Raw genomic sequence first — 27,117 nt, 5'->3', positions numbered from 1 at the left:
TCCTGCTTAACCGTAGGGAGGTGCGGCTCCTGCTTTTTTTTTTTTTTTTTTAACCTCATGCGCCCAGTGTGGCCTTAGGCAAATCTCTCTCTCAGCCTCCGCCCCCCATCTATACTGGCTTAACTTACAGGGCTCTTGAGAGGGTTACAGCAAAATAATAACATGAAGCGCTTTGAATATGGGAAGTGCCACATTACAGATGTGTTATGACGACTTTAAGGATAGTGCTCAACAACAGTTAGCCAAATAGGGGAAAAAATCTAAAATGTACAAGAACACCCACTTGCCCTTTATGTATCAATGTACTTAAATGATGTGAACACACATGACGCTGCCTTATACCGAATCAGGCCCTTGGTCCATCAAAGTCAGTATTGTCTACTCAGACCGGCAGTGGCTCTCCGGGGTCTCAGGCAGAGGTCTTTCCCATCACCTGCTCACCTAGTCCCTTTAACTGGAGATGCCGAGGATTGAACCTGGGACCTTCTGCATGCCAAGCAGATGCTCTACCACTGAGCCACAGACAAAGGACTTGCCTAGAAATAACTGTCATTTGTACTAGGCACTCAACTAGCTGTAAGACCACTGTACAGATTTAAGAATTAAAACATGTTATTTGGGCAGGGCTCAAGAACTGTTGTCACAACACACAATCAGTGGCGGACTGGCCAGAGAGTCAGCTTGCCCGAGGGTAAATGGGCCCCTGATGAAGTGGGGGCCCCTTAAACATTAGACAATATGTTAAAAATAATTCACAGTGGGTCGCCGTGTTAGTCTGTCTGCAGTAGTAGAAAAGGGCCAGAGTCCAGTAGCACCTTAAAGACTAACAAAAATATTTCGTGGTAGGGTGTGAGCTTTCGAGAGCTCACGAACTCACACCCTACCAGGAAATATTTTTGTCAGTCTTTAAGGTGCTACTGGACTCTTGTCCTTCTTCGGATCTGAAGAAGTGAGCTGTGGCTCACGAAAGCTCATACCCTGCCAGGAAATATTTTTGTCAGTCTTTAAGGTGCTACTGGACTCTTGCCCTTCTTCAGATCTGAAGAAGTGAGCTGTGGCTCACGAAAGCTCATACCCTACCAGGAAACATTTTTGTCAGTCTTTAAGGTGCTATTGGACTCTCGCCCTTTTCTACTATGTTAAAAACGTGAACGACCTTTTAGTAGCTTGAAAGCGTAATAGAAGTCCCAATGCTATTACTGTAGGCAACTGAAATTGTAGTTGCCCCTGGTAACCTCATGCGCCCAGCGTAGGCGGAGTCCCATCAGGAACCGGAAGTGTGCTTAGGAGCGCACGTCACTCTTTGCCCTCTTCCTCCCCGCCCTCCGGATAGAGAAGCGGGGACCGCCCCTTCAGGGGAGGGGGGGAGGAAGGAGGAGCCTGGCCGCGGTGCATTGTGGGCAGGCCGGCAGGCGAAGCGGCGATGGCGGATGGCGAGGAGCCGTAAGTGCGCGCGCGTCGCCTGCCTGGTCTTCTCCTCCCTCCCCCCCCCGCCGTGGCTGCCTGCCTGCCTGCAAGGGGCTCCTGGTGGGGAGAGGCTCGTGGGGTGGGTGGGAGATTGGGGGTGGGGGTCCTCTTGACCTCCCGCCTTCGGGAGCGGTGGCGGGGAACGCGAACCTGACCCGGTGACTGACCCTTCTTTTATTCTCTCTCTTTTTAGGGAGAAGAAAAGAAGGAGGCTAGAGGAGCGGCTGCTAGCGGGAGAGAGGCAGAGAGAGATGGGGTCAGTGCGGGGGGGGGGAAGAGGGCAGGGGCTGGGGATCGTGAGGGGTGAAGGAGGGCCAGGAGAGGAGGAGGAGGAGGAGGAAGGCCAAGGGAGGGGCGGCCCTCCCAATCATGCTGTGGTTGAGAGAGGCGGCCCTCCCCTCCCAGTCTTGGCCATCTTCTGGGCATGGAGTAGGGGGTCACTGGGTGTGTGTGTGGGGGGGGGAGGTAGTTGTGAATTTCCTGCATTGTGCAGAGGGTTGGACTAGATGACCCTGGGGTTCCCTTCCAACTCTATGTAGAATGTGTGGCTGGAGCCTAGGAAGGGCGGTATCATTTCAGGCACATTATTTTTCAACACTGCCCCCCCCCATCTCTTATTTTTATTCCTGCTTTCGCCCAAGGAGCTCAGTGCAGCTCCTCCTCCTCTCCCGTTTTGGCATCGTAGAATTGGAAGGGACCCTGCAGGCCATCTAGTCCAACCCCCTACTTGCTCCCTGCTTAATGCAGGAACAGCCTAGAGCAGTGGTTCCCAACCTTTTTTTGACCAGGGACCACTAGGACTTTTTTGTTCTGTGCAGGGACCCCAAGGTTCAAAATAAAAATTCCGAGAATTTGAAAATAAACTTTAATCATAACTGTTAGTTAAACATTAAACTTAGATTAATATTTGAATATATATTTTTATAATAGAGAACTTTTAATTGAAAATATTAATTTAATATGGGTTTATAACTTTGTTTCATGGGCCTTAATTTAGTTCTCACGGACCCCCGGTTGGGAACCAGTGGCCTAGAGCATCCCTAGAGCCTCCCAACAACCCGATATGGTAGGTTGAGAGAGAGCGATAGTGACTGGCCAGTTGGGGATTTGGTCCTAGTACAGCACTCCCATCACTACACCACACTACACCGTATCTAGTTGGTGGTGGTTGTTTCGAAGTGGTAATCCTGTGTTGTTTATTATTATTTGTGGCTGTACCGTTTCAGATGCAAGATGACTTCTCATATTTATTGATTTTACTTTAATGTATTTATTTAGAAAAAGTATTGATTGATTGCATTTTAGTCTTGCCTTACTTCTGTCATGGAACTCAAGGTTTCCCATCCAGACACTGACCAGTCCCAGTATGTGCTTAATGTTAGAATGGTTGCTGCATCATACATCTTTAGACGTATACCCTGACTATACTATTGCTTGCCCATAGTAATAATAATCCTTCAGATAGAAAGCTAAGGTTAGAACCTTTGTCCCTGTTTTCCTGTTCTGCCAGTTAATTTTTTCTTTTTTCTTTCTTTTTTGTACAGAGATGCTCAACTACTTTTTAAAGTTGAGCACTTTAGATGCAGGTTTTCCACTGCAGACCAGCAGGGTGAAGTAGGCTCCAGTATTGTTGTAAACAAATAGGCCTGTGTGCTAGATGTGCATGTCAAATGCACATATCCCTTTGCTTAGTAGTGATGTATGTGCATTTAATCTGTGATGCACCACTGCTATTGTTAAAATGCTGTTAAAATAAACTGTTTTAAAGTACAATCTTGCCTGTGCCACTACTGCAATTTGAAATGATATCCTTGTTAGAAATGGTGTGAGGGATAAGAATTTCCCATTCAGGATGCTGAATGATTGCTGGGTCAAAGAAAGGGAATAATTGGCAAAATAAATGTCAAGGGGCAGGGATTATGTATAGTGTGATATCAGTTGTTATTTTTAAAAAAATATTTATTTTTGCTTTTGGGCAGTGGTGGTTGTAGGAAAACTATTGCGGTTGGCTAGGAAGCTAGCCCTAAGATAGGTATTTGGCTTTTGAAAAATGTCAGAACCTAGCTTCCAAAGAATTGGTACCCTTTTATGTAAAGGTACAGAACGTGCTATACCTGTCGTGTAGCCTCCCTTATTAATGTGCTAGAATCTTGTCCCCATTTCATTTGTTTTTGATCCTGCTTCTTGCCAAAGACAACAACATTCCCTACATGGCTTTAAAAGTGCTTCCACAAAATCTTCCCTGCTGTATGGAACTTGGATTGAGTGTATTTAAGTTCAATGGCTTGTAAAGCATTGGCAGTTTTTTTTCCACAGGAGTAGAGGTTTAAGGGTTAAGGAATCTAGGCAGTGCAGGTTTACATATGGGAGTTATAGGTGATAATGGAATAATATGCTTATTTGGGGGTATGGCCCATTGTACATTGTGGGGTTCAGTTCCAATTAAACATACATTAGATCAAGTGGTAAATCTGTGTGGAGAAAATGCTTCTTAGAAGCATTTATTGTTTAAAATCCTAGCACAAACAATATTATAAAGTTCCATTAAAACCACCCCAGTAGTGCCTACAAATGCCAATTCTGGTTCCTTTATGAGAAGTATTGAAATAAACTATTACAACCCTATTCATATTTTGCAACCTAAATCTGTAATTGCTTAAAATTGGCTCTGTTAGGAGGATCAGTAACTGCATTGTTCTGAAAACCTTGAAACTTAAATTGTGTATGATAGAAATCTGTGGATGAGTTATGATTATTTTTTTCAAGCATAGCTCAAATTTACTAAACATTTGAGTACATTGTTAATGATAATGTATCAGCATTCTGAGAACAACCAGTTTGGCACACAGTTTTCCTTTTTGAAAACATAAATATAAAGTTTGTGCTGTTTGCCTGAAACAAGCTACATACCTCCTTGAATGAACTGCCAAGGAAAATTCATTTTGTACTTCTACCAACGTACTATAGCTGCCAATGGTGTTGCTTCCTCTTTTGTCAGAAGAGGTACATTGGCTTCCATATATAGCCTTGTATGTACAGACAACACATCAAAATACCAAGTTAGTGAAATATTCATTTTGCTTTTTTCCTTCAGCCTCTACTGAATGTTTTAGAAATAAGTGCACTTGAAAAAAAATGTTGACTCTTTGTTTTTTAAAGTATTCATGTATTTGTCTGAAGTCAGCAAAGCTGAAACTTCAGGCTGTGTTAATATGTAAGTGGGAAGCTACTGGAGATATATTTTCCATTCCAAGTCATTTTTTCATAACTTATCACTAAGTGAACTTTAATGGAGAGAACATTGGCCTTTTATTGCAGAACATAGCCATATTAACTTCCAAGTAGCTAATATGATCTCAGATATTTCACATACTTAATTTGTCATGAGTAGAATCAGTCTTGATCTGTGTGACAACTGTTTTTTTTAACAAGAAGATCTAAGCTTGCAGAGAAACTGCTTTGTGTGCATGTGTTCTGTTTTTCCTACTGGTTTTTGCAGCTGAATTTCTATGTTCTGTGCAGAATGGCTGTTGATGGTGGGTGTGGGGACAGTGGAGACTGGGAAGGTCGCTGGAACCATGTAAAGAAGTTCCTCGAGCGATCTGGACCATTCACACACCCTGATTTCGAGCCAGGCACTCAAGTGAGAAATAGTTATTTTAAATACAAATGTTTGTGGTATTGTGTTGTAAACTGTTGTCAACACTTCTGTTTGTTTACCCTTCATAAGATTATCAGGACTCCAGGGGCACAGTTTATTTGCATTTATTTATTTAAAACATAAGCCTGCTTTTCACCCAGTCAACTGGGACCCAGTTAAGCAACCAGTTTTCTATCAGCCCATTCCTGAAAGCCGGAGCAACTGGGGATGGCACAGCTGTGGTGCCGCGGCGGCACCTCCACAGAGGTTTCATGGCTGCTGCAAGGTGAAAAAAGGGGTAAAAGATGAAAAAAAAAAACAAAATGGGGGGAAAGGCCCCGTAACAAACAGCGATGCTGTGCCACCAAAAAAGGTCATGCAGCAACGCTGTTACGTAAGGGGCCTTCCCTGGCTGAAAGAAGTTAGGAAGCTGCCTAATGGCAGCTCCGCCCCCCAGAACACCCCGGGAATGCCTCCTGGGACTGCGGTGTGGGGTCTTGTGCCAGGAGAACGCTGGCAGGAGGCCATGCCGGCATCCAAGGGCAGTGCTGCCGCCCCAGGGGGGCTGGCGTGAGTCCCCCTATGCCGGCATCTATGCCAGTTTGCATGGCGCAAGTGACACGGAAGCCAATGTAGGGTTTGTGCTGCCTCCGAAGGAGTTTTGTCCTACAACCTCAGGAATGCACTGTTTGTAACTTTAAGTAGCCATGCACATTGAACTACTGTGCATGAATTACTGTACAACTGCTAAAAGTCTGTTGGGTGCAGTGGTTGGATGAAGTCCTATTCAGGCTATGCTATGGACAGGATATTGTTTCATGTTTACAAATAAAAAACTATGATTCCGTAGCTACAGAAATAAAATTATTTAGTGTAAACAGATCGTTAAGTTAGTGGTGAATTCCTGTTTTGAGATACGCATGATGAATTGAGTATCTTTAATTATAACTGAGGCCTGATGCAGGTGTAACTCTCCCTGATGTCAAGGGATAAGAAGCATGCATCCCTGGAATACTGTGCTCACTTCTTGCCCCTCTTCATGGGTTGCCAGTTCCTTCTCTGCCCTTATGCCTTGGTTTGTCCAACACCTGACAGCTTTAATATTGGTTAAAACTTAAAATGGGGATGTCCCTAAATTTACTTCAAAAGCCGGCAGTACCTACAATGGCTCGATATTTCTGTAGATGCCGCAGGTCAGCTGGGGGCAGCATTAGCTTTTTACTTAGCCAGATTAGGGTTGCATAACATACTAGATTTGGGGATTAAGCCTTTTAAGATTGCATAGACAAGACACAGAATGGACAAAAATGTATCTCATAGGTTAAACCGCATAGATTCAACAATTGCCTGCCTGCAGAAATAGTGTTTTGATATATTTTTGTTTAATTAAAGAGCTATGATATTTATTGTGTATAAAAGCAAGATTCAAATTACTGCTTGTCACTGAAGGATTGTCTATGCTAATCGTATTACATAGGGCACTAGCATAATGTTAACAGTGGATTCGGTTGCTATTCACCGTTTTTAAAATATTATAGCCCTATACAGTAAGTTCTGTGAATCTACATGGAAATTGATTGCATTTTCTCTCTTTTTTCAACAAACTGTTTATCTTGGTTCTTTACAGCCCCTTGACTTTCTGTTAAACACGTGTAAAGTTCTAGTTATTGGAGCAGGAGGATTAGGATGTGAACTTCTGAAAAATCTGGTAATTTCATTTTTATTTCTTGATAGTTCACTGAGAAGATGTTCGTTTTGCGTGTGTTTGTGCACTGGCGACTGAGCTGTGAGAGTGACATGATTGAGATATTTCATGCTCATATATAATATGTTGATAATTTGTTTTTGCACCTAAAAGTTATGGAAAATCCCACATGCAAATGAAAACACATACAAAATTTTATATGCTTAACACAGATCCTAAGGCCTATTCATTTCTTTAATTATCTAAGATATATAATCCCTATACATGTGGTACACTGTTGACTTTTACAAGTTGATCCTGAGGTTTGCTGCCACTGTAGCTTTTATGTGATGGCAGAGATTTGCCCACATGTCATACGTACCAAGGAGGCAGGCAGTGGCAAACCACCTTGGAACATCTCTTACCTTGAAAACCCTACAGTGTCACCATGCCAGCTGTGACTTAATGGGGGGGGGGAGTGCATAATTGGCTCATGTAGTCTTTTTACCTCTGGTCTGTGTTGCTAAACTCTTGTCAAGGAAAAAGAGTACGTGTTTGTTGTCACTACATTTTTATTGGGGATTAGTGGGCACCTCCTATTTTGGCTTTTTAATTGTTTCATGGATTGTTTTTGTTCTCCATTCCCCTTTACCTGTCTTCCAGTACAAGTTGGAGAATTTCTAAAATTTCCCAGTTAGCATGTGCAAAGTATGTTGTCGTTTTAAGTTGCTTTTTTGTGTGGGGGAGCAGTGTTTTTGCTTTACAGGTTATTGTTGTGCACAAACACTTGGGAACATTAAAAACTGCAGAAAAATTACACTTGATGCAGTCACTGGATTACATCAAGGTTTTTTCACACTGTGGTTGGCTGGTTCATATGCACTGGTAACCTGTAAGGGAGGGAGGGGGAGAACATAAACTGAAACTGGCACAAGTGCAGCTGTCTGAATTAAGTCTAAAAAAAAGAAGAACCAAAGAATGATGGCTTGCTAATGCATCAGTGCAGTTCTGTAAACTGAGATGAGTAATTTCAGTTCCAATCCGGGAGGATATTCAAACATAGGAAGCTTTGTAAGACTCCCCAGTTATTTCACATTACGAACAATGATCAACTTTCAGTCATTTGTTTAAAAATTATTAACACCAGTTATTGTGGATTCGGTATGAAGTGTTGCATGTTGGTTTTTAGCCTGTGCCTGCATGTCGTCGTCCCCCCCTTTCCTCCAGTGCATGTCCACACTAACAGTAGAGAGCTAGTCACCTACAATGGTCCCACAGCCATCCATATGGATTACATTCTGAGGAAACGAGCGGAATTAGTTGTGTTTAGATCTGGTATTTATAGCATGTGTAAAACAAGAAAGACTGGTCTAAAGCACATTTACATGGATATAAGTTCTGTTGAAAGCAGTGCAGCTTCCCATTCACTGGCTTTAGGATAGGAATCAAAAACAGTGTAATGGTCTTTTATTAAGACCAACCAAAATAATGCTGTACAGTATGCAATCTTCTGAGATCTCCAGAATCTTTTATCAGACTAGATGTTAGAAAAAGGGGGGGATGCAGAAACCAAGATATCTCAGGCCACTGTCTTAAGGTATCATTGTCAACATTTTGTGTAGGATGCTGATTTCAGTAGGCACAGGGTGTGGCTAGTATTGGCTTGTAACCCTGATATGCTGAGAACAAGAAACAAAACAAAAAAGCACCATCCAATTTCCATGTTAAATTCTGAAGTTGGCAACAAGTTTAAATGCCTTTTCAGTTCTCTTCTATGTCCTGTCCTCTCACTGAATAGGATCCAAGCTTGTGTCTGTGTGGTGTGGGCTGCAGAGATACGCTGAACTATCAGTTTTACTAATCCTCACTAAGTTTGTTGCGTCATCGAAACACAATTTACAAATTGAGTTGGGTTTATGTGTATTATCCATTATAGTAAAGTATTGTGATGCTAAAAAGATTTGAATATACATGCCTGAAAAACATGAAGAGCATCCAGAGAATTTTGGAACACATGTGGGTTTGCTTCCTCTAGTCTGTCCCAAATGTGACTAGGGAAGGTATGACACGTGGTGCCTTATCTCGCTGCCAAGTTATTTTTCTGGAAAGCACGCCCCATAAATAAGTGAGGGAGAAGCACTAATGGGATGAAAAAGACCTGCTGTGATCTGCTGCTGTAATTTTTTATTTTGCACCATTAGGTCAGGCAGCATTTTTTCCTGTTAATATATAACTGCAGAGGATTATAATGATACCATTACAAACACCTGCAGGTATTGGAATTTTTCAAAACAGTAAATTAATCAGAACAGATATGGTTATACAGACATTTTCCTTTGTTTTGTAACATTGCTGTCTCTGTTCTTTTCCAGGCATTGACTGGTTTTAGGCAGATCCATGTAATTGATATGGATACTATTGATGTATCTAATTTGAATAGACAGTTTTTGTTTCGGTAAGTGGTAAGAGTACAAACTAAATGGGTACAAACTAAATGGCTGCTCTTGGCTTCAAGCCGCTTCTGTTAATTTCTCTAAGACTTAAAACAACTCAGTGGGTTGCATCTTCTGAACACTTACGAATGGCGTTTTAAATACTAAATTAGTAACGTACTCTGACTTCACTAACTACAAATGCTTTCTCCAAGTCTGTGTTATAGCATTAGGTTTCATTCAGAAATCATGACAAACATCTGTTGGCCTCTGATGGGCAACAGTGTAGCTTGTTCTTGAGCTTGCACGCTCCCATTGCTCTTTCCTGAGTCAAGCTCCAGTTTGCCAGTATGTGCAAACTTGAGGATTCTGAACCAAGCTCCAGTTTGCCCAGGTGCCTGCATTTGCACTTCATGACAAACTAGAGTTTGATTCAAGGCTTTCCAAAGTAAGGGACCTTCACTCGTATTCTGCGTACAAAAGGGAGAGGAGTGGAGTACTTTTCCTTGAGAATAGATCATGGCTGTTACAAACAGGTTAGTCACAGCATGTGAAACAGCCCTAGTGTCAAAATGCAATGCGTCTCAGATTGTTTTATGACAAGGTATGGTAAACATTGACTATATGGCATTTTTCAAACAGGCTGTGCTCCAGTGATTTCCTGGGTTTGATTCTGGTGGCAGTTACTTGCGCTGCACCAGAAGCAATTTCTGAGGATCCCCTGAGCTTCAATGCTTGCAGTGGGTTGAATTTGAAATCAGGAGGTTCAGAAACCACTGTGTGTGAGGACCTCACAGCTTGCTGAAGGGAAAATGAAGGAAATAACTTTCAGTGTCATCTCTAATAGAAGCACTGATTTCCAACAGCACAATCATTTTCTGATTAGAACTAGTGGTTGTTGCAAAAGAGCTTGTAATGTGTATGGTCTTGTGTATTTCGTACAAGGGACTGATCTGAAGTTCTAATACGTTTTGGTTTTTTGCAGACCTAAAGATGTTGGGCGGCCTAAAGCAGACGTTGCTGCTGAGTTTCTAAATAGTCGAATTCCTAGTTGTGCTGTTGTACCGTATCCTTTAATGAAAAAGTAACACCATCATTGGCTACTTTACTTTTTTGTGTTTAACTGTGTTTGCACAGGCTATACATTAATAAATTAGTGTGCTTTGGAGGAATAAAAAACCCTAATGTTTGCTGAACTAACCCACCTTTGGCAGCAGTCCCCTCCCCTTATATCAACTTTGTTTGAAATGTCAACTGAAGAGCAGCCACAAAATCTGGCTTCTCTAATAGAAAAAGTAAAAAACAAACAAACACAGAGTGGATTTATGTAATCATATTTTTGGTGGCAAGTTCTAATCGGACTTACCTCTTGATTTGAAGAGATTTCCCGTTAGAGACAACAAAAAAACTTCCTTGTTGGTTAATAATATTTAGCTAAAATGTGATCAGGAGGCCTTAAAAACCCGTTCAGAGTTGCATAGAAATTGAAAACCTGAATTTCTAGTAGTCGTTTCAAAACTGCCATTGGTAACTTGCCTGTGGATGCAGAGTGGTGTCTGTGTCTATGTGGAAATCCCTTGTGTTGGAAAACAGAGTGAAAGTCAGATCAATATTAAACCTTATGTAACTATGATGACTATATTAGGACTGAGCTTCATTGGTTCCACAGCCAGTTAGAGTTCATAGGGTTGAGGTATTGGTTCCCAGAAACTGACCAACTTGTCTCCTGGGTAGTGCTCTGAGAGATGATTTGGAAAGTAGGTGATTCTGTGCAGTGGAAGGTCTCTTGCAGTTAGAAAGAGGGAGAAATTGTTTATGTCCCGGTTCCCATTCCTAGAGAACTGAGCAGGCTCCGTTTTCATGAGTGGCCTGTCCTCGGTCCTTACAGAGGGCTCACATGTTCCATTTGAGAAATGTTGCTATGTAGCTGATTTTCCCCATCCCTGTAGGTCGGTATATCCATGTTCTCTTTTAACAGCAAACACTCCTGTTAAAATAGAACACGGATTCTATCCCCATTCCCATCTAAATTACTCAGATTACCCATCATTCCCAAGGGATGAGTTTTCCCAGACCCACATGCTCTCCAGCTCCTGTCTGCTTCCCCATAGAATTTATTTTAAAAGTATTTCCCTTATATTTTTTATATTAAGCAACAACAGTCTGGTTCCATTTAAGTTCAAATGGATGGGGCCTCTCTCTTTAGTACAGGGTTGGCATATCCCAAAATATTCCCGTGCCTCAAAAATTTAAGCCCTTCCTGCCAGTACCACCATTTCATCCATGCACTGAGTCCCAGATCTCTGCCTGCTTGGTGCTGGCTCTGCATGTAGAACAAGGAGTGTTTCTAAAAATGCTACCTAGGAGATCTGCGTAGCAACCTGATTTTTTCTACAGGGCTGCACAATTAATATTGCTGGTGGTGCTTTTGAGTACCCATAATTATGTACACTTCCCCTATACTACCTATAGGCCTACCTAAACAAAGCTTAATGTCTGCAAGCTTGGCTCAGACAGGTAGTTGCCCTTACGGTCGAAACACCTGTCACAGATGCAGCTTTCTGCCTTCATAAGGATCAGATATCTCACTACCAAGAGCTCCCTGAATGTTCATTCAGTTTCAGAGCAGCTTCCTTTTTTTTATGGTAGCCTGAGTCAGCACCATTCTTTTGTGTACTCCAATAATAAGAGGATACAATCAGCAGGTATGCTTGTTTTTAAATACTGAGTGAGAATCTCATTGGACAAGTTTATTCTGGCTTTCTTTATGCTGTGTCTCCCCAGATTTAAATGCAGTTATTACAAACTGGTTCCCTGGAAAAACCTCAGACGTTTGAAGGATGGGGCGAGAAAAAACTTTTACTCCTGAAAGTAGTAATGTTGGGGTAATGGGTTCCTTGAAGCTGTTCTGTGGGAAGAATTTTGAGGGAGTTAGTGAGTTAAAGCATTTTGTGTTGCGGGTTTAATCACTTGCTTGATTTTTGATTTTGAACTCTGACAAGTAGCCAGAATTAGACTTCCTTATTTCTGCTATGACCTTTACTGCATATATTTACAGACATTATAAAAAGATTCAGGACCTTGATGAAACTTTCTATCGACGTGAGTGGCTCTCATGAAAGTGATATTTTTTTGCTTTACATTGGTTGAGAGGAGTGTCCTTTAAAGAAAAGATAAAATGCCCTAAGCTGTAGTCTGAACACATAAATTACGTTTCCTGTATAAAAACAATATTCTGGTTGCATTAGAACAGGGGTCGGCAAACCGCGGCTCGCAAGCCACATGCGGCTCTTTGGCCCCTTGAGTGCGGCTCTTCCTGGCGTGCGTGGTGTTGACCCCCTGTTGGGTATCCAGTTCTATCCACCGCCTCCTTGTTGGCAGGAAACCGCTTCCTGAAACAGAAGGCAGAGCCCGAACAGGAGAGAAGGTCGGGTGGGAAAGGGAAAAAAAGGGAGGAAGCATGAGAGGGAGCCACGCTGCGAGTCACAAAAGGGGCCGGCGGCCGGGAGCCACAGACCTCCCCCGCTGCTCCGCGAGCCCTCAGCTGCGGCGTTACTATAGAGACCTCACCGCTCAGCCCCGCTGCTTCAGGGCGAGTCTCTCTCCCGCAGACTGCGAGGGAGGGGAGAGGGAAAGGTCCCAAGCGAGCCCTGTTCCTTCCCCAGAAGGGGGGTGGAGGGCGCGCCGAGGCAAACTTCCCTCAGTCGTCAAGATTTGGCTTCTCTCAGGTGGAACTGGGCAATCACCCGGCCGGGGGGGTTTCTGCGCCTCTGCCACCTCCGGGGACTCCTGGCCGTGGCGCGCTCCCGTCTCCTCCTGCCGCTGCTGCTGGCGTTGTCCTTGGGCAGCAGCACCAGCACCCGCAGCGCCCGCTCCTCCTCCTCGCCGCCGCCGCCACTCTTGGCGAGGAGCAGCTCGGCCACCAGGCTGCAAGCGAAGAAGCCCACAAGGAAGGAGGAAGGTATGCTGGCCAGCAGGCGAGAGTGCGCCTGGCGCGGAAAAGGCTTGCCAAAAATTAAGGATCAGACTTTGCATGGGGCTTGCAAACATTAAGACTCAAACCTGGCAAAATTTGCAAAAATTGAGAGGCCGGGGGCGGGGGGGGAGGGGCTTGCAAGCATTAAGACTCAAACCCGGCAAAGTTTGCAAAAATTAAAGAGGGGAGGCTTGCAAAAATTAAGAATCAGACCCTGCCAAGTTTGCAAAAATTAAAGAGAGGGGGCGGGCTTGCAGGGTGAGGTCACCCTGGCAGTGGATTGGCACCACTCTGTAAAATGCCATAGGCAGGCATGTACCACCTGGCCTCGCTTTCCCCTGCCTTGCTAGGGACCAGGTGATTTATAGGCACATGCACACATTTTGTTGATGGGGAGATATTGGTAGGGTTTAACTGCTGGTACATTGCTTCAAATTCCCTCCACCTTTGCTCCCCTCTGCAAGTCACACCAGAGGCAGCAGATGATGCTATAAAGCCTGCACCCTATGCACACTTACTTGATAGTCTCATTGGCCACTGGAAACATTCTTAGGGTCACGCTACATGGTGTGCAAGGCCATTGTTCACATTAAGTGTTTGTCAGCCATTGTCATGATTTAATTTTATGGATACCTTACTTACTTTTTTCCCTCCTCAGAGGCCATGTCTACCCACTGGCTTTCTTGGCAGTAGACCTGGACTCCCAAGAAGGGGGAAAAGTCCCCCTTCAGAGGCCAGGTCTACCAGTTGGCTTCTATGGTCCTCCGGAGGCCAGGTCTACTGCCAAGAAAGCCAATGGGTAGACCTGGCCTCCCAATGGGACTCAGCCGGAGGCCAGGTCTACCAATAGGCTTTTATGGCGGTAGACCAGGCCTCCAGACGAGGACTCCGGACGGGGAGGGGGAAATGGCAGGGACTTACAATTTAATTTTGATCAATAAATAAGATCACTATTAAGTATGATATCAAGTTTTATTCAGTGTACCTATAGTTTAATTAAGACTTAAAACTTTAATTAAAGTTTAGTAAGTTATTAAACAGTGTACCTACCTATATAGTTTAAGAAATTTGGCTCTCAAAAGAAATCTCAATCGTTGTACTGTTGATATTTGGCTCTTTTGACTAATGAGTTTGCCGACCCCTGCATTAGAGGAAGAAGTACACTCAGGATCGTTGCCATCTAATGCCTTCTGCAAGAGCATTATGTGTGTACAAGGGGCGGCCCATGATACTTAGATGGGGGGATCTGATACCATACTTTTATCGTGATTTCCCCCCCTGCTGCCCCCTCCCCCCTTTAATTAATTAATTAATTCAAACATTAATATCCTGCCTTTCCTTGTGGTTCAAGGTGGCTTACAGCAATAGTTTAAAGCGTTTTCCGTTAAACCCAAAAAGAAAATAGCCAACCCCAAGTTTTGCCCCATTTCTGTTGCTTCCCTTGCCCCCACCCCCCTTGCTAGCCCTTTCCATCCCTTTTCAACCCCTTGTCTGTTTTTCCTACCCCCGTCGCCGCCTCCTCAACTTACCCGGCTGTCTTGTCTTTCACTGTCCCCACTGATTTGCCCGCTTGCTCTCTTGCTTACTCGCCAGCCCAGCTGCCCACCCTGCTGCAGTGCCGTCACTTCCACCTGCCTGGCTCACACTCATGGCTGCACCTCCCCCCACCCCACCCCTGGCTCCCACTTCCCTCTGCTGCCTTCCCCCACCCCTTGCTTCTTGGCTGCTGCATCTTACTATTCCAACTTTCCTTCACGGCCTTCTTTTCTCTTTCCCACTGCCTGTGGAGCCGCCACTGCCTCCCTCCCACCCCACCGCCTGCCCATCCTTTCCCCCATCCCACTTCCTCACGTAGCCTTCTCTCTTAATTGTTTTATTGGTTGGCTCCTCCCTTCCTCAGCCACCAGCCAGCTGCATTAGTGATAGTGACTGCGTTGCCTCTGTGCAAGCTCCAACATCTCTTCTCTGGTTAGGGTTTTTGGATTTTTCTACAAGCCTGGGGATTCCCCCAAGTTTGTGGAAACATCTCTGCACACGCCCCCAATCCATGGATTTAAGTTTCTGCAGATGGGGCCATGTTGAGAATTATATACATTGATTACATGTTAACTGTATTCCCTTCCAGAATTTCATATAATCGTGTGTGGTCTGGATTCAATACTTGCAAGAAGATGGATAAATGGCATGCTGGTAAACACTTTTAATCATTCAGAAGTTGTTAGTGTTGCAAAATGTGGGTGCTACAATTCTTACTACTGGCTAATGTTCTGATGGAACCCCACTTAAATAAAGACTAGCTAGGGATGGCCAAAGTATGTGTTCTTGGGTTGTGTGTGTGTCCATGCTCTGTTGATGAAGTAATCCAGAGGCTGGGAGTGTATTCACTACACACAATGATCTGTTCGCTGATTGGAGGTCTTTGGAGGTCTTTAAGCAGAGGTTGGATGGCCATCTGTTGGGAGCGCTTTGATTATGGGATCCTGCATGGCAGGGGGTTGGACTGGATGGACCTTGTGGTCTCTTCCAACCTTGTGTGATTTTGTGATTTTTGTGATTTGGTCAGGCTTTGTAATCAAATCGGCACCTTTTAGCACAAATGGGAATGCACATTCACTCATTTGAAATGGGCTGAAACTGTTGGAAGGAGGTCTGTGTGTATGTTTAGCCCACTGAAACCTGAACACAGATAAGTTGTACAGAGGCTGTTTTGTGTTAATTTTGAAAAGGGTGCTGCAAAACGAAACAAAGCTGCCTTCTGGTGCCGTCAGTGTTGCCATTTTTTCAGACTCGTCAAATTCAGCTTGTCACATTGAATAAAACAATAAAGAAAAAAATGCTGTTTTGAAATTTTGGGAGGAAGGGCCTTAATACGGTAAACTTCACGCAATACATTTTCCAAACGTTCTTTCCCCCCATAGATGTCTCTTTTAAACTATGAAGATGGGGTATTGGATCCAGGTTCCATCATACCTTTGATTGACGGAGGAACTGAAGGCTTTAAAGGAAATGCACGTGTCATTATTCCTGGCATGACAGCTTGCATTGAATGCACACTTGAACTGTATCCACCTCAGGTAGTTAAAATGATGCACTGCCTCATAATTAGGCCCCCTTCTTGAAAATTTCATGTTGAATCATTCTGTAATCTGTTCTCACCAGGTAAATTTCCCTATGTGTACAATTGCTTCAATGCCTCGACTTCCAGAACATTGTATTGAGTATGTCAGGATATTGCAGTGGCCCAAGGAACAACCTTTTGGAGGTAATCAATGAATTATCTGTAAATTATCCTAAATTTGAAATCTAATGAAATAAAAATCCTGGCCTGCTTTATTCCTCTTGCTCTGCATAATGTCATGTAATAAAAGTGCCTCTCCTACATATTGCCTGTTGTCACTTTTCTTCTTTAATCATCAGTAGTTATTTTTTCTTTTGCAGAAATCACTATTTTAATAACCATAACTTTTGTAAAATTTGTATGCTGGTTGCTTCTTAAAAAAATGATTTTTAAAATTTCTAAACAAATCTGTATTTTGTGCCAAGCTGTACTGAAGTTCTGAAGAGCTGTTTTCAAAACTAAGCAAATACGAATTTTCCATCATCTTGCAGGTGCTCCATTAGATGGAGATGATCCTGAGCATATACAGTGGATTTATGAGAGATCTTTAGAAAGGGCATCAGAATTTAATATTAAAGGTCTATCCTACAGACTCACACAAGGTAAGAAACTTCTTTTCAGTTTGTGCCTGTGATCTTTGATAAAATTGGATAATAGACATAAATGTCTAGGTTTGTTTTCCCTGTATTTATCCATTCATTCATTCTTTCGATTTATATCCTTCCCCCACCACAGCAGGGCTCAGGGCAGCTAACAGCACATGTTAAATACAGCAGTTTAAAATATTCCATCCTTAAATAATATGTCTAAAGGTCTAATAAACCTTAAGTCTTCCAATGTTACAAATGTTACCACATTTATTTATTTATTTTTATAATTTTTATTGAATTTTTAATAAAGAATACAAAAAGAACAAACCAAAAAAAAGAAAAAAAAGAAAGAAATATATATATGCATATAGTACAAATAATAAATGAAAAAACAAAATAGTACAAACATAACCAAAAAAAGAATATACAACGCAATATTGAGATCTTAACTAGTACATTAATAGTTGCTATCGTTTAAAAACAAAAAACAAAACAATGATCTATAATGCATCATAACCTACCACCCACCAAAGTGCCCTTCACCATTGGGCTTCCGGCGAAGTGTTGTGACAGTAAATAAAAACAGCCTGTTATTCCATTTCTTAATTAAACATCACATTAAACTATAATTCGTTAAATATAGCTTTAAAGTCCGTTTTTGCCAGTTTATTCCAATATGCGGCGGCCTTTAACCAAGTATGTTTAAATTCTTCCAAATCTTTACCATGAAAAAAATCTGTAATCTTTGCCATCCGCATATAAAACCATAGTTTTTCTCTCCAATCTTTAATCGAAGGTTTATTTGTTTGCTTCCATTTTTTAGCAATAGTAATTCTTGCTGCAGCAAAACTATATTGGCATATGACTCTGTCAGCTCTATCTAAACCTTTTTTTGGGATTCCTAATAAACAAAAAGCAGGGTCTTTTTTTATTTTTGCTTTAATCAAATTATTTGTTTCATTCAAAACTAAACACCAGAATCTTTTAATTTTTTTACAAGACCACCATACATGCATAAAAGTTCCAGTGTCTTTACCGCATTTCCAGCATAACGCTTTTTCTTCTTTTTTCATCTTACTCAATAACACTGGAGTTATGTACCATCTATAAAACATTTTATATAAATTTTCTTTTACCACATTTAAAGGAACATGTATGTGTTGATATTGAGTGTGTGTTTGGCTATTACCAACTTAAGTAAATATTTTCATTGTAATTATTTTTGTTGATATCTGTATTAAATTTCAGTATACAGAATGCTTTACTATTGAATGCTAAGCATGTAGAAAGTACTTAAGAGTTACTTTTCCTTCCAATGTAGGAGTCGTAAAGCGAATCATTCCAGCAGTAGCTTCTACAAATGCTGTCATTGCAGGTAATGTCAAAAATAAATACTTGTGTGTTAGTTTGTTTGTGTGTGTGTGCCTTCATTATGTACATAGTAGTGCTAGGAAACCAGTCGAAAAATATATTTTCCCTGTGCTTTTTCTACATATGTGTGCTGAGTGTGTTCCTATGTTAGGTGAGAGTTAAATTTATAAAGAGAATCGGTAGCACTTCTAAGCATGCTTGCTGGAAATCAATTGGATGTATTTTTAAGTAAGCATAGTTTACTGATGTAGTGGTTAAGAGCGGCGGACTCTAATCTGGAGGACTGGGTTTGATTCCACACTCCTCCACTTGAAGCCTGCGGGTTGACCCTGGGCCAGTCACAGTTCCTTCAGAACTCTCTCAGCCCATGCAGAGGCCGGCAATGGCAAACGACATCTGAATGTCTCTTGCCTTGAAAATTGTACGGGGTTGCCATAAGTCAGCCGTGACTTGACGGCAAACACACACACACACACTCACAAACATAATTAGAATTGGAGGAAACTGCTAGGGTTGGATCCAGCCAGGTTTTTCATCTGCCCAATTCTCCTAATCACAGACCCATTCCCACATGACATTTGTTCATGCAGGTCCCATGTTCTCCAGCATACTATTTTTGGGTGGTCACAAGGGAGACTCCCTCATTCCTCTTTTACCTAAAAACTACCTAAAGCTAAAAACCCTTAGTCTAAAAAGAAGAATTGTATCTAATAAGGACTGGAAAATAAATGCATATACAGACAATAGGGGAGATGGTGTGAGGTTTTAAAATGTATTCATTCAAATGGTTATCTCTTCATCTCTATTCATTGGAAGCTGATAGCGCTTTATAATGATACATTTAATGTAATTTGTAAACAACCAAATTGAGGCAACTTGGGGGGAAAGTCTGGTTCTGTTCGCTTTAGTATCAAAATCTAAGGAATTGTCGCATGTATCAGTTTCCGTACAATGTTTCAGATGAATCCAATCTCTTGCATATAAACTTTTTCTATACCTTGTAACTCTCAGAAAGATTGCTGGCTATTTTTACTTTGTTTTTAAAGTATGATGATCTTCAATTTCCACTTTTGAATTTTCATATAATTTTGTTTCTCTGCCCCTAGCTATATGTGCCACAGAAGTTTTTAAAATAGCCACAAGGTAATTTTTTGAGTCAAATATTTTTAGCAAATGTGTTGCTTTATAAATTTCTAACAGACTTTTTGTTACAGTGCATACATACCTCTGAACAACTACTTGGTGTTTAACGACGTAGATGGACTCTACACGTACACATTTGAAGCCGAAAGGAAGGTTAGTGTTGCAGAAAATGTTCTTAGCTTGACGGATGATAGTGTTCATTCTTGGTCCTTTGTTGACTAAACAGAGCTCTCCAGAATTATATGCTGCAACTTCCAAGTGCTTAGATAAAGAAGTAGCTTTACTAACTGCATTCCTAAGGAGAGTTACTCCAGTCTAAGCCCAATGAAATAAATGGGCTTAGACTGGAGTAACTCTCTTTAAGAATGCACTGCAATTCTCATACCTTACTTGTTTGTCTGGTTGATGTACTAAGTTACTGGAGGGGAAGTGTGTACCATAGCTTATGTGGACAGAACCCTACTGACAGACCTCTGTAAGTGATATAGTGGATTGTTGATCTGGGATTGTTGGTGGTATGACTCAGATTGTTGTTGTCCCCCCCCCCCCCCGATACCGGGAGTACAGGGATACATTTGTGTGGGAATGCTCTTAAAGATTGTTCAGAAGCCACTGTTACAACAAAAGTCTTCTGTCTACCTCCTCTTGGACTTTGGCCATTGAGCTCAAATAACTCTTACTGTCTGTCAACTGCATTCTGGTATCATGTTTTTTCCATGTTCAGTTCAGGATGCTAGAAATGCAGTTTCTTCCCATGCATCCTCAGAGGGCTTGTTCCATAGATCATCATCCCCAGATAGAATATGGAAACAGAGCTTTCTGGATTAAAAAGGACCCTGCTCTCCTTAGAAAAGTCGCCTGGAGCTTTATTTTCTAGGTCATAAAAGTGTTTGAAATTGACCTTTGGGTCTTATATGGCGGATTTCTCTTTCGGTCTTTAAATATACTTGGTATATTTCCTCTTACTCCCATCAGATAAGAAAAGTAGGATATGCATTGTGTACTACAGTTACTGTGAGGGTTATGTTACTTTAATACATTTTCTAAGATGAGTAGGCCACCACAAACATGCGTACTGACAGCGGTGCACCATCATTTACTTGGCATCTAGATTTCCACCTAAACAACTGAGTCACTGGGCAGCACTGCTAGGGTCAGAAGTGTGGAGAAGGTAACACATATGGTTTATGCCTGCCATCGCCTAAACATGCACAGCCACCAGCCAAGTTAGAGGTGAATCCCTGAGATGGAGACAGCATCACTAGGGCTTGGCTTGCTCCAAACATATCTGACCCAAGTACAACCTTCACTTCTTCTCCCCACTCATTTCGTTTGGCAGGACATGAACATTTGGCACTTCGGCCAAAAAAGGTTGCCTCTCCCTGCTCTTATATAATTGATCACTCAACTTATCAAAATCTTTTCACGTTATCCCATGCTAAATTTCTCACTTCAATGTCCATTGACTTCGGGGACATTGGATATATGTTACATCTAGACATAATTCCTTAATTGCTTTGTTTCTAATGCTTGTATTTTAATAGCTTTTGTTTTATTAGTTGTAAGCTGTCTCAAGCAGGTATCTGGAGAGGTGGCATATACATTTTCTACAGAAGTAAAAAAAATAACTATAGATTGAATTGTATTGAGTAATTTTTGAGTAAATCATTTTCATTGACTCATTTTTGCCCTTATTGACTATTTTATTTACTGTCTTGTAGGAGAACTGTCTGGCTTGTAGCCAGCTTCCCCAAAACATAGAATTCTCTTCATCAGCTAAACTGCAGGAAGTCTTGGATTATTTGACAAACAATGAATCATTGTAAGTATGGAATGAATCTGATCTATAAATATTTTAACCTAGATCTTGAAGATACACCTATTCACAGGAGATTAGGGATATTGTTTTACTAATTTCTGGTTTTCTGAACAGACAAATGAAATCTCCAGCAATAACAGCCACAGTGTATGGGAGGAATAAAACTCTTTACTTACAGGTAATTTGTACATACTGACTTTTCATTATTTGTATTATATCTTGTGTCTTATGTTCGAGCAAACTTTATGTTGTTTTTTTCCAGTCAGTAACTTCAATTGAAGAACGAACAAGGCCGAATCTCTCAAAATCTTTAAAAGGTAATTTATCAGTTTCCCAAGTTGCCATGTGAAACTAAGTACAAGTATACCTCGGAGATATTGCAGGTTCAGTTCCAGACCACCGCAATAAAGCAAATTTCGCAATAAAGCAAGTCACACAATTTTTTTGGTTGCCCAGTGCATATAAAAGTTATGTTTACACTATATTGTATATTAAGTATGCAATAGTATTATGTCTTAAAAATGTACTATAATAATAATGAAAACATTTGAAATATTGCTGATAGGCTTGCTTGAAAACGCAACATCTGCGAAGCGCAATAAAATAAGGCATGTCTGTAACTTGGTTTTAGAGGACTTGGTTCCTGCATTATGAAGTCACATGATGATACTCTGTGGAAATATGCTGTTTGGTATATTGTTACGCACTAAATACGCTGGAATTCTGCTTATTCATCAGATCCTTTCGCCTCAAATTTGATTATTTTTTTAACAATCTGAGTGAATTATTTGACTGACCATTCCTGAAACAACTGCATTTCCTAAGCCGATTCTCGCACGCCGTAAAACAAAAACCGTTTTGCAGTTTTTTTAGTTTTACCGGGGCTAAAAGCCCCATTGAAAACAGCAAGGCTGCGCCTGCTCAAAAGTAGGCGCAGCATCACTGTTCCTGTCGCCAGCATATCCGGCCGAACCGGGATAGGAAGCTGCCTAGCTGGCGGCTCCTCCCCCAGCCTGCCCCTGGAACGACCCCCTGTGCTGGCGCAGCCTCTCTACGCCATGGCTGGTGCCACAGAAAGGCCTCACCTCATTTCGTTTGGCAGGACATGAACATTTGGCACTTCGGCCAAAAAAGGTTGCCTCTCCCTGCTCTTATATAATTGATCACTCAACTTATCAAAATCTTTTCACGTTATCCCATGCTAAATTTCTCACTTCAATGTCCATTGACTTCGGGGACATTGGATATATGTTACATCTAGACATAATTCCTTAATTGCTTTGTTTCTAATGCTTGTATTTTAATAGCTTTTGTTTTATTAGTTGTAAGCTGTCTCAAGCAGGTATCTGGAGAGGTGGCATATACATTTTCTACAGAAGTAAAAAAAATAACTATAGATTGAATTGTATTGAGTAATTTTTGAGTAAATCATTTTTATTGACTCATTTTTGCCCTTATTGACTATTTTATTTACTGTCTTGTAGGAGAACTGTCTGGCTTGTAGCCAGCTTCCCCAAAACATAGAATTCTCTTCATCAGCTAAACTGCAGGAACTCCCCCTGTAGAAGGGGGAGGCGTGGTCCCGTGGCGCTCTGCTGCCGGCGGGCCTGGCCTCGCTGCCAGCGTAAGTGCATGTAATCATGCAATTACACGTTCTTACGCTGGCGGCAAGGTCACGGTTCCAGTGCTGTGGCCTCATTAGTCTCTTGGAGCAAAAACCAAAAAAGAGTCCTGTGCCACCTTAAAAACTAACACTTATGAAAGCTGGATTCAAGTCCAGTATCAACTTTGAGACCAACAAGATTTTCAGGGTATAAGCTTTTGAGAGCCTTCATCAGATACGAGTTTGAATGGAGCTTTGACTCTCAAAAGCTCATACCCTGAAAATCTTTTTGGTCTCTAAATGCGCTACAGGACTCAAATCTGGCTATTCTCGTGCAGACCAACGCAGCTACCTTCTGAAATATTTATGAAAGCATATGCCCACAGTTTGCTTGAGATCACTTCATCAGATGCATGAAATGGATCCTTAAGATATTTATGTTCAGAAAAGGGGGGGGGCAGAGTCCTGGTTTGTGACATTTCTATTCAGAACTCAAAAATGTACAGAAAAGCACAGTAGTGATAACACAGACTACTTAGATACAGCAAACACTTACAGCCCAAAAAGTACTGATATAATTGTGAATCCTGTTGAACACCTTGCTTAATACTTTTAAAGCTCTTGATGAACTCTGTTGGAGTTGCACTTTGAAGTAAGAACATAAGAAAGGGCATACTGAATCAGACCAAGGCCCATCAAGTCTGGCAGTCTGTTCACACAGTGGCCAACCAGGTGCATCTAGGAAGCCCCCAAACAAGACAACTGCAGCAACATTATCCTGCCTATGTTCCACAGCACCTAATATAATAGGCATGCTCCTCTGATAGTAGAGAGAATGGGAATGCAACATGACTAGTATTCATTTTGACTAGTAGTCACGGATGGATAACCCTCCATGAACATGTCTACTCCCCTCTTAAAGCCTTCCAATTTGGCAGCCATCACCACATCCTGGGGCAGGGAGTTCCACAATTTAACTATGTACTTTTGTTGAAGGATATGGACTTTCAGGTCTGCATTAGAGTGTCCTGGAAGACTGGACTGTTTCTCCTACTGGTTTTTTTGTGTGTGTTGCTGCTGTTTATGTTGAGCCAGTTGCATGTTTCCCATAGTTGCATGGAAGGGATTTTGAAATGCTGTGCTTATAGATTGTTTCTTGTTACAGAGTTGGGACTTGTTGATGGTCAAGAACTTGCAGTTGCAGATGTCACTACTCCACAGTCTTTGCTCTTCAAACTACACTTCACTACTTGATAATCAACAGAAGTGATGTCAATGTGCACTGAAGCAGACTTGCACACCTTGTAAAACAAGACAAGTTCCCCAGAGCAGTCCCTGTTGGTACAATCAGTTCTAGACTTTTACCCTGAATAAATTGCTCCTATTTTAGAACTGAATTTGGAAACCAATATTTGGTTGATGGTATTTGTATAAATGCTCATTAAATGTACAGCAATAATCCTAATTTCCAACTTGTACGTACACTAAAATGCCAACACTCCTTCCCGCATGTTGAAACTTTATGATGGTGGATGGATTAGTTATCCAAAGCCCTCTGAATGTATAAGTAACAAGGTAAACTAAGATTTTAAATTACATTTTAGACTGTGTACAATTCTTGTATTCAGACTCCCAGGCAGTAGGATACACTTCCGGTCTGTGTGAGCTATTTGTCAGATATTTAGCATTGCCAAAACTGTATTTTTTCAAAACACAGGAAAATTGTACTTTTAACATCTGTACATGAAAATTAAGTACTTCATTTGTATATTTGCAATTATTAGTAGTTACTAATAGCATGGTGTTGGCCACTGATATTGGTGATTTGCTATTAGGATATTTATTAATAAAATCTAAAAAGATATCTTAGTCTGTAAGTATGTCTATGATGCCTTTTTAAGATGTGGGCATAACTACAAAAATAAAAGTCAAATGTAATCCCTTTACAACCAATCAAGGTGTTACTTTTCCATTAACTTCCAAAACTGTTTAAGAATAGATGAGTTGTTTTATTTCTTACAGTCTCTCCTTTTAAGAAGCAATTTAATTCTTGAATGCAGCAGTCCAAAAAGTCTGATACTGAGAAGATTTAGACTGAAAGGCAGATGATATAAAATTCTGACAGTTCCTCTGACACAGTGCTGAGGGGGCAGGGATCTGAGTTTGAGAGAAAATCTGCACACATTTCAAGGTAGCTTAATTTTATTATGGTTGGCTATTGGCACTAAAAATGATTTTTGGGGTAGCAGCAGAAGGGATAGCAAATAAACAACATCCCTTTAACAGGGCCAGATGTATGTGACAAGAAACTTTGGAGCTACCGGTTGTGTTTGTGTTCTTTCGCAACTAAGTAATCAAGCCCCCACAAGACCTTAAAAACTGACTTTGGGAATAAATATGAAGCTGTTAAAACTGTTTGAAGTTATCCAGTCATCACCAAGACTTGAAGTGGTTAAGTTATTCCATGGACACAGGAAGCTGCCTTATACGGAGTCAGACTTTTGGTCCATCAAGGTCAGTATTGTCTAGTTAGAGTGGCAGTGGGTGGCTTTCCAGTCTCAGGTAGAGGTCTTTCACATCAACTACAACAGCAGTCCCCAACATGGTACCCACTGATGCCTTTCTTGGCGCCCAAGTGGGCAGGGCTAGATGGGGCTTTTGCCCAGGAGGGTGCCTGGTTGGCCACTGGAGATCTGATTGGATGAGCACATTTTAAAAAAAAATTATTTGGGGGCAGCTGCCACCATGTCACAAGGATCTTCTCTGAGTGACTGAAAGTAGACTGTGTGTATACGCAAGAAACTATTTTAAAACAGTATGCTCATTTAAAAAGGCATCCTGTTATACAGTCTCTCCCTGAAATGTTGAAGAGTTACTATCACCATGATGCATAACCTCACCCCCTGACATTTTGTGGTTGGCTCCACCTCCTGCAATGGCCATTGTGACTTACCACCCTGTATCAAAATTCCAAAGGCACCCAAAAACTTATAAGGTTTGGGGGTGCTGGGTATACAACCTGATCCTTTTAACTGGAGATCCTGGGGACCTTGTAGCATGCCAAGTTGGTGCTCTACCACAGAGCCACAGCCCTTCCCATTTGAGAGGGAGACCGGTCAGGGTAAAATATACTTGCACTGAAGCTTTTCATGGGACCTTTTGGGTTGTAGTTTTGAAGCAGGCTGGACCAGACAAAAGTGTACTTAAAAACAAATAATGGTCAAAGGAATAGTGGAGTAGTTAGGCAAGCGATGCCTACTTTATCTAAAAGACTGATGCTCTGACTTCTCTTTAAAAACACTCAGGTTAGCTTGCATAAACACACACACATAAAGCTAAACCATTTTTTACAAAAGCAGTTGAAGTTAGTTGAATTTATCCAACCTGTAAAAGCAAATGTGTCGCTGGCAACTAAGATCAAATTTTTTCATGCCATAGTATTCCCTATTACTATGTATGGGTGTGAAAGCTGGACAATGAAGAAAGACAAGAGTCACTGGAAAAGATAATCCTATTGGGAAAAGTTGAAGGCAGCAGGAAAAGACAAAAGACTCAACAAGAGATGGACTGACTCTATAAACGAAGCCACGGCCCTCAGTTTGCAAGATCTGAGCAAGGCTTAGGGTTGCCAGGTCCCTCTTCGCCTCCGGCGGGAGGTTTTTGTGGTGGAGCCTGAGAAGGGCAGGGTTTGGGGATGGGAGGGACTTGAATGCCATAGAGACCAATTGCCAAAGAAGCCATGTTCTCCAGGTGAACTGATCTCTGTCGCCTGAAGATCAATCGTAATAGCAGGAGATCGCCAGCTAGTACCTGGAGGTTGGCAACCCTAGCAAGGCTGTTAAGGATAAGAAGAGTTGGTTTTTACATGCTGACTTTCTCTCCCACTTAAGGAAGAATCAAACCGGCTTGCAATCACCTTCCCTTCCCCTCCCCACAACAGACACCCGGTGAGGTAGGTGGGGCTGAGAGAGTGTGACCAGCCCAAGGTCACTCAGCTGGCTTCGTGTGTAGGAGTGGGGAAACCAATCCAGTTCACCAGATTAGTCTGTTGCTCATGTGGAGGAGTGGGGAATCAAACCCGGTTCTCCAGATCAGAGTCCACCGCTCCAAACCGCTACACCACGTGTTCAGTGACACAAACTGGCAAAAATGGATTTTATTATTTTACTTAGTGAGTTATAGAAACAAATTTATTTACTTTTATATTATTATTATTATTATTAGCAACTTTTAAAACTGTTTAGGTGAAGGGTCACTTTTTAAGGTGGGTGGAG

At 41.7% G+C, this 27,117-nt stretch overlaps 1 protein-coding gene across 3 annotated transcripts; it reads left to right on the top strand.

The window, feature by feature from the left end:
- Window positions 1-1,423: 1,423 nt before the first annotated feature.
- Window positions 1,424-24,405, top strand: UBA3 (ubiquitin like modifier activating enzyme 3). 3 transcript variants are annotated; one of them, XM_056852262.1, is made up of 17 exons: window positions 1,424-1,443; window positions 4,990-5,110; window positions 6,735-6,815; window positions 9,164-9,246; window positions 10,209-10,289; window positions 12,282-12,325; window positions 15,325-15,389; window positions 16,118-16,273; window positions 16,359-16,461; window positions 16,809-16,919; window positions 18,229-18,282; window positions 19,385-19,421; window positions 19,493-19,574; window positions 21,143-21,243; window positions 21,355-21,418; window positions 21,503-21,557; window positions 24,009-24,405. In XM_056852262.1, exons 1-17 carry the CDS (start codon window positions 1,424-1,426, stop codon window positions 24,095-24,097), a joined length of 1,347 nt encoding a protein of 448 aa, XP_056708240.1. In that variant the 3' UTR covers window positions 24,098-24,405. The 3 variants fall into 3 exon arrangements, with proteins under 3 accessions (XP_056708240.1, XP_056708243.1, XP_056708241.1); XM_056852263.1 differs by lacking the exon at window positions 1,424-1,443 and adding an exon at window positions 1,673-1,723; XM_056852265.1 differs by lacking the exon at window positions 16,118-16,273.
- The last annotated feature ends 2,712 nt before the right edge of the window (window positions 24,406-27,117 follow it).

The sequence above is a fragment of the Euleptes europaea genome, chromosome 1 (assembly GCF_029931775.1).
Source record: "Euleptes europaea isolate rEulEur1 chromosome 1, rEulEur1.hap1, whole genome shotgun sequence".
NCBI classification, from domain to species: Eukaryota; Metazoa; Chordata; class Lepidosauria; order Squamata; family Sphaerodactylidae; genus Euleptes; species Euleptes europaea.
Note: the sequence above shows the minus strand (reverse complement) of the source record. Positions and strands in the feature narration are given on the sequence as shown.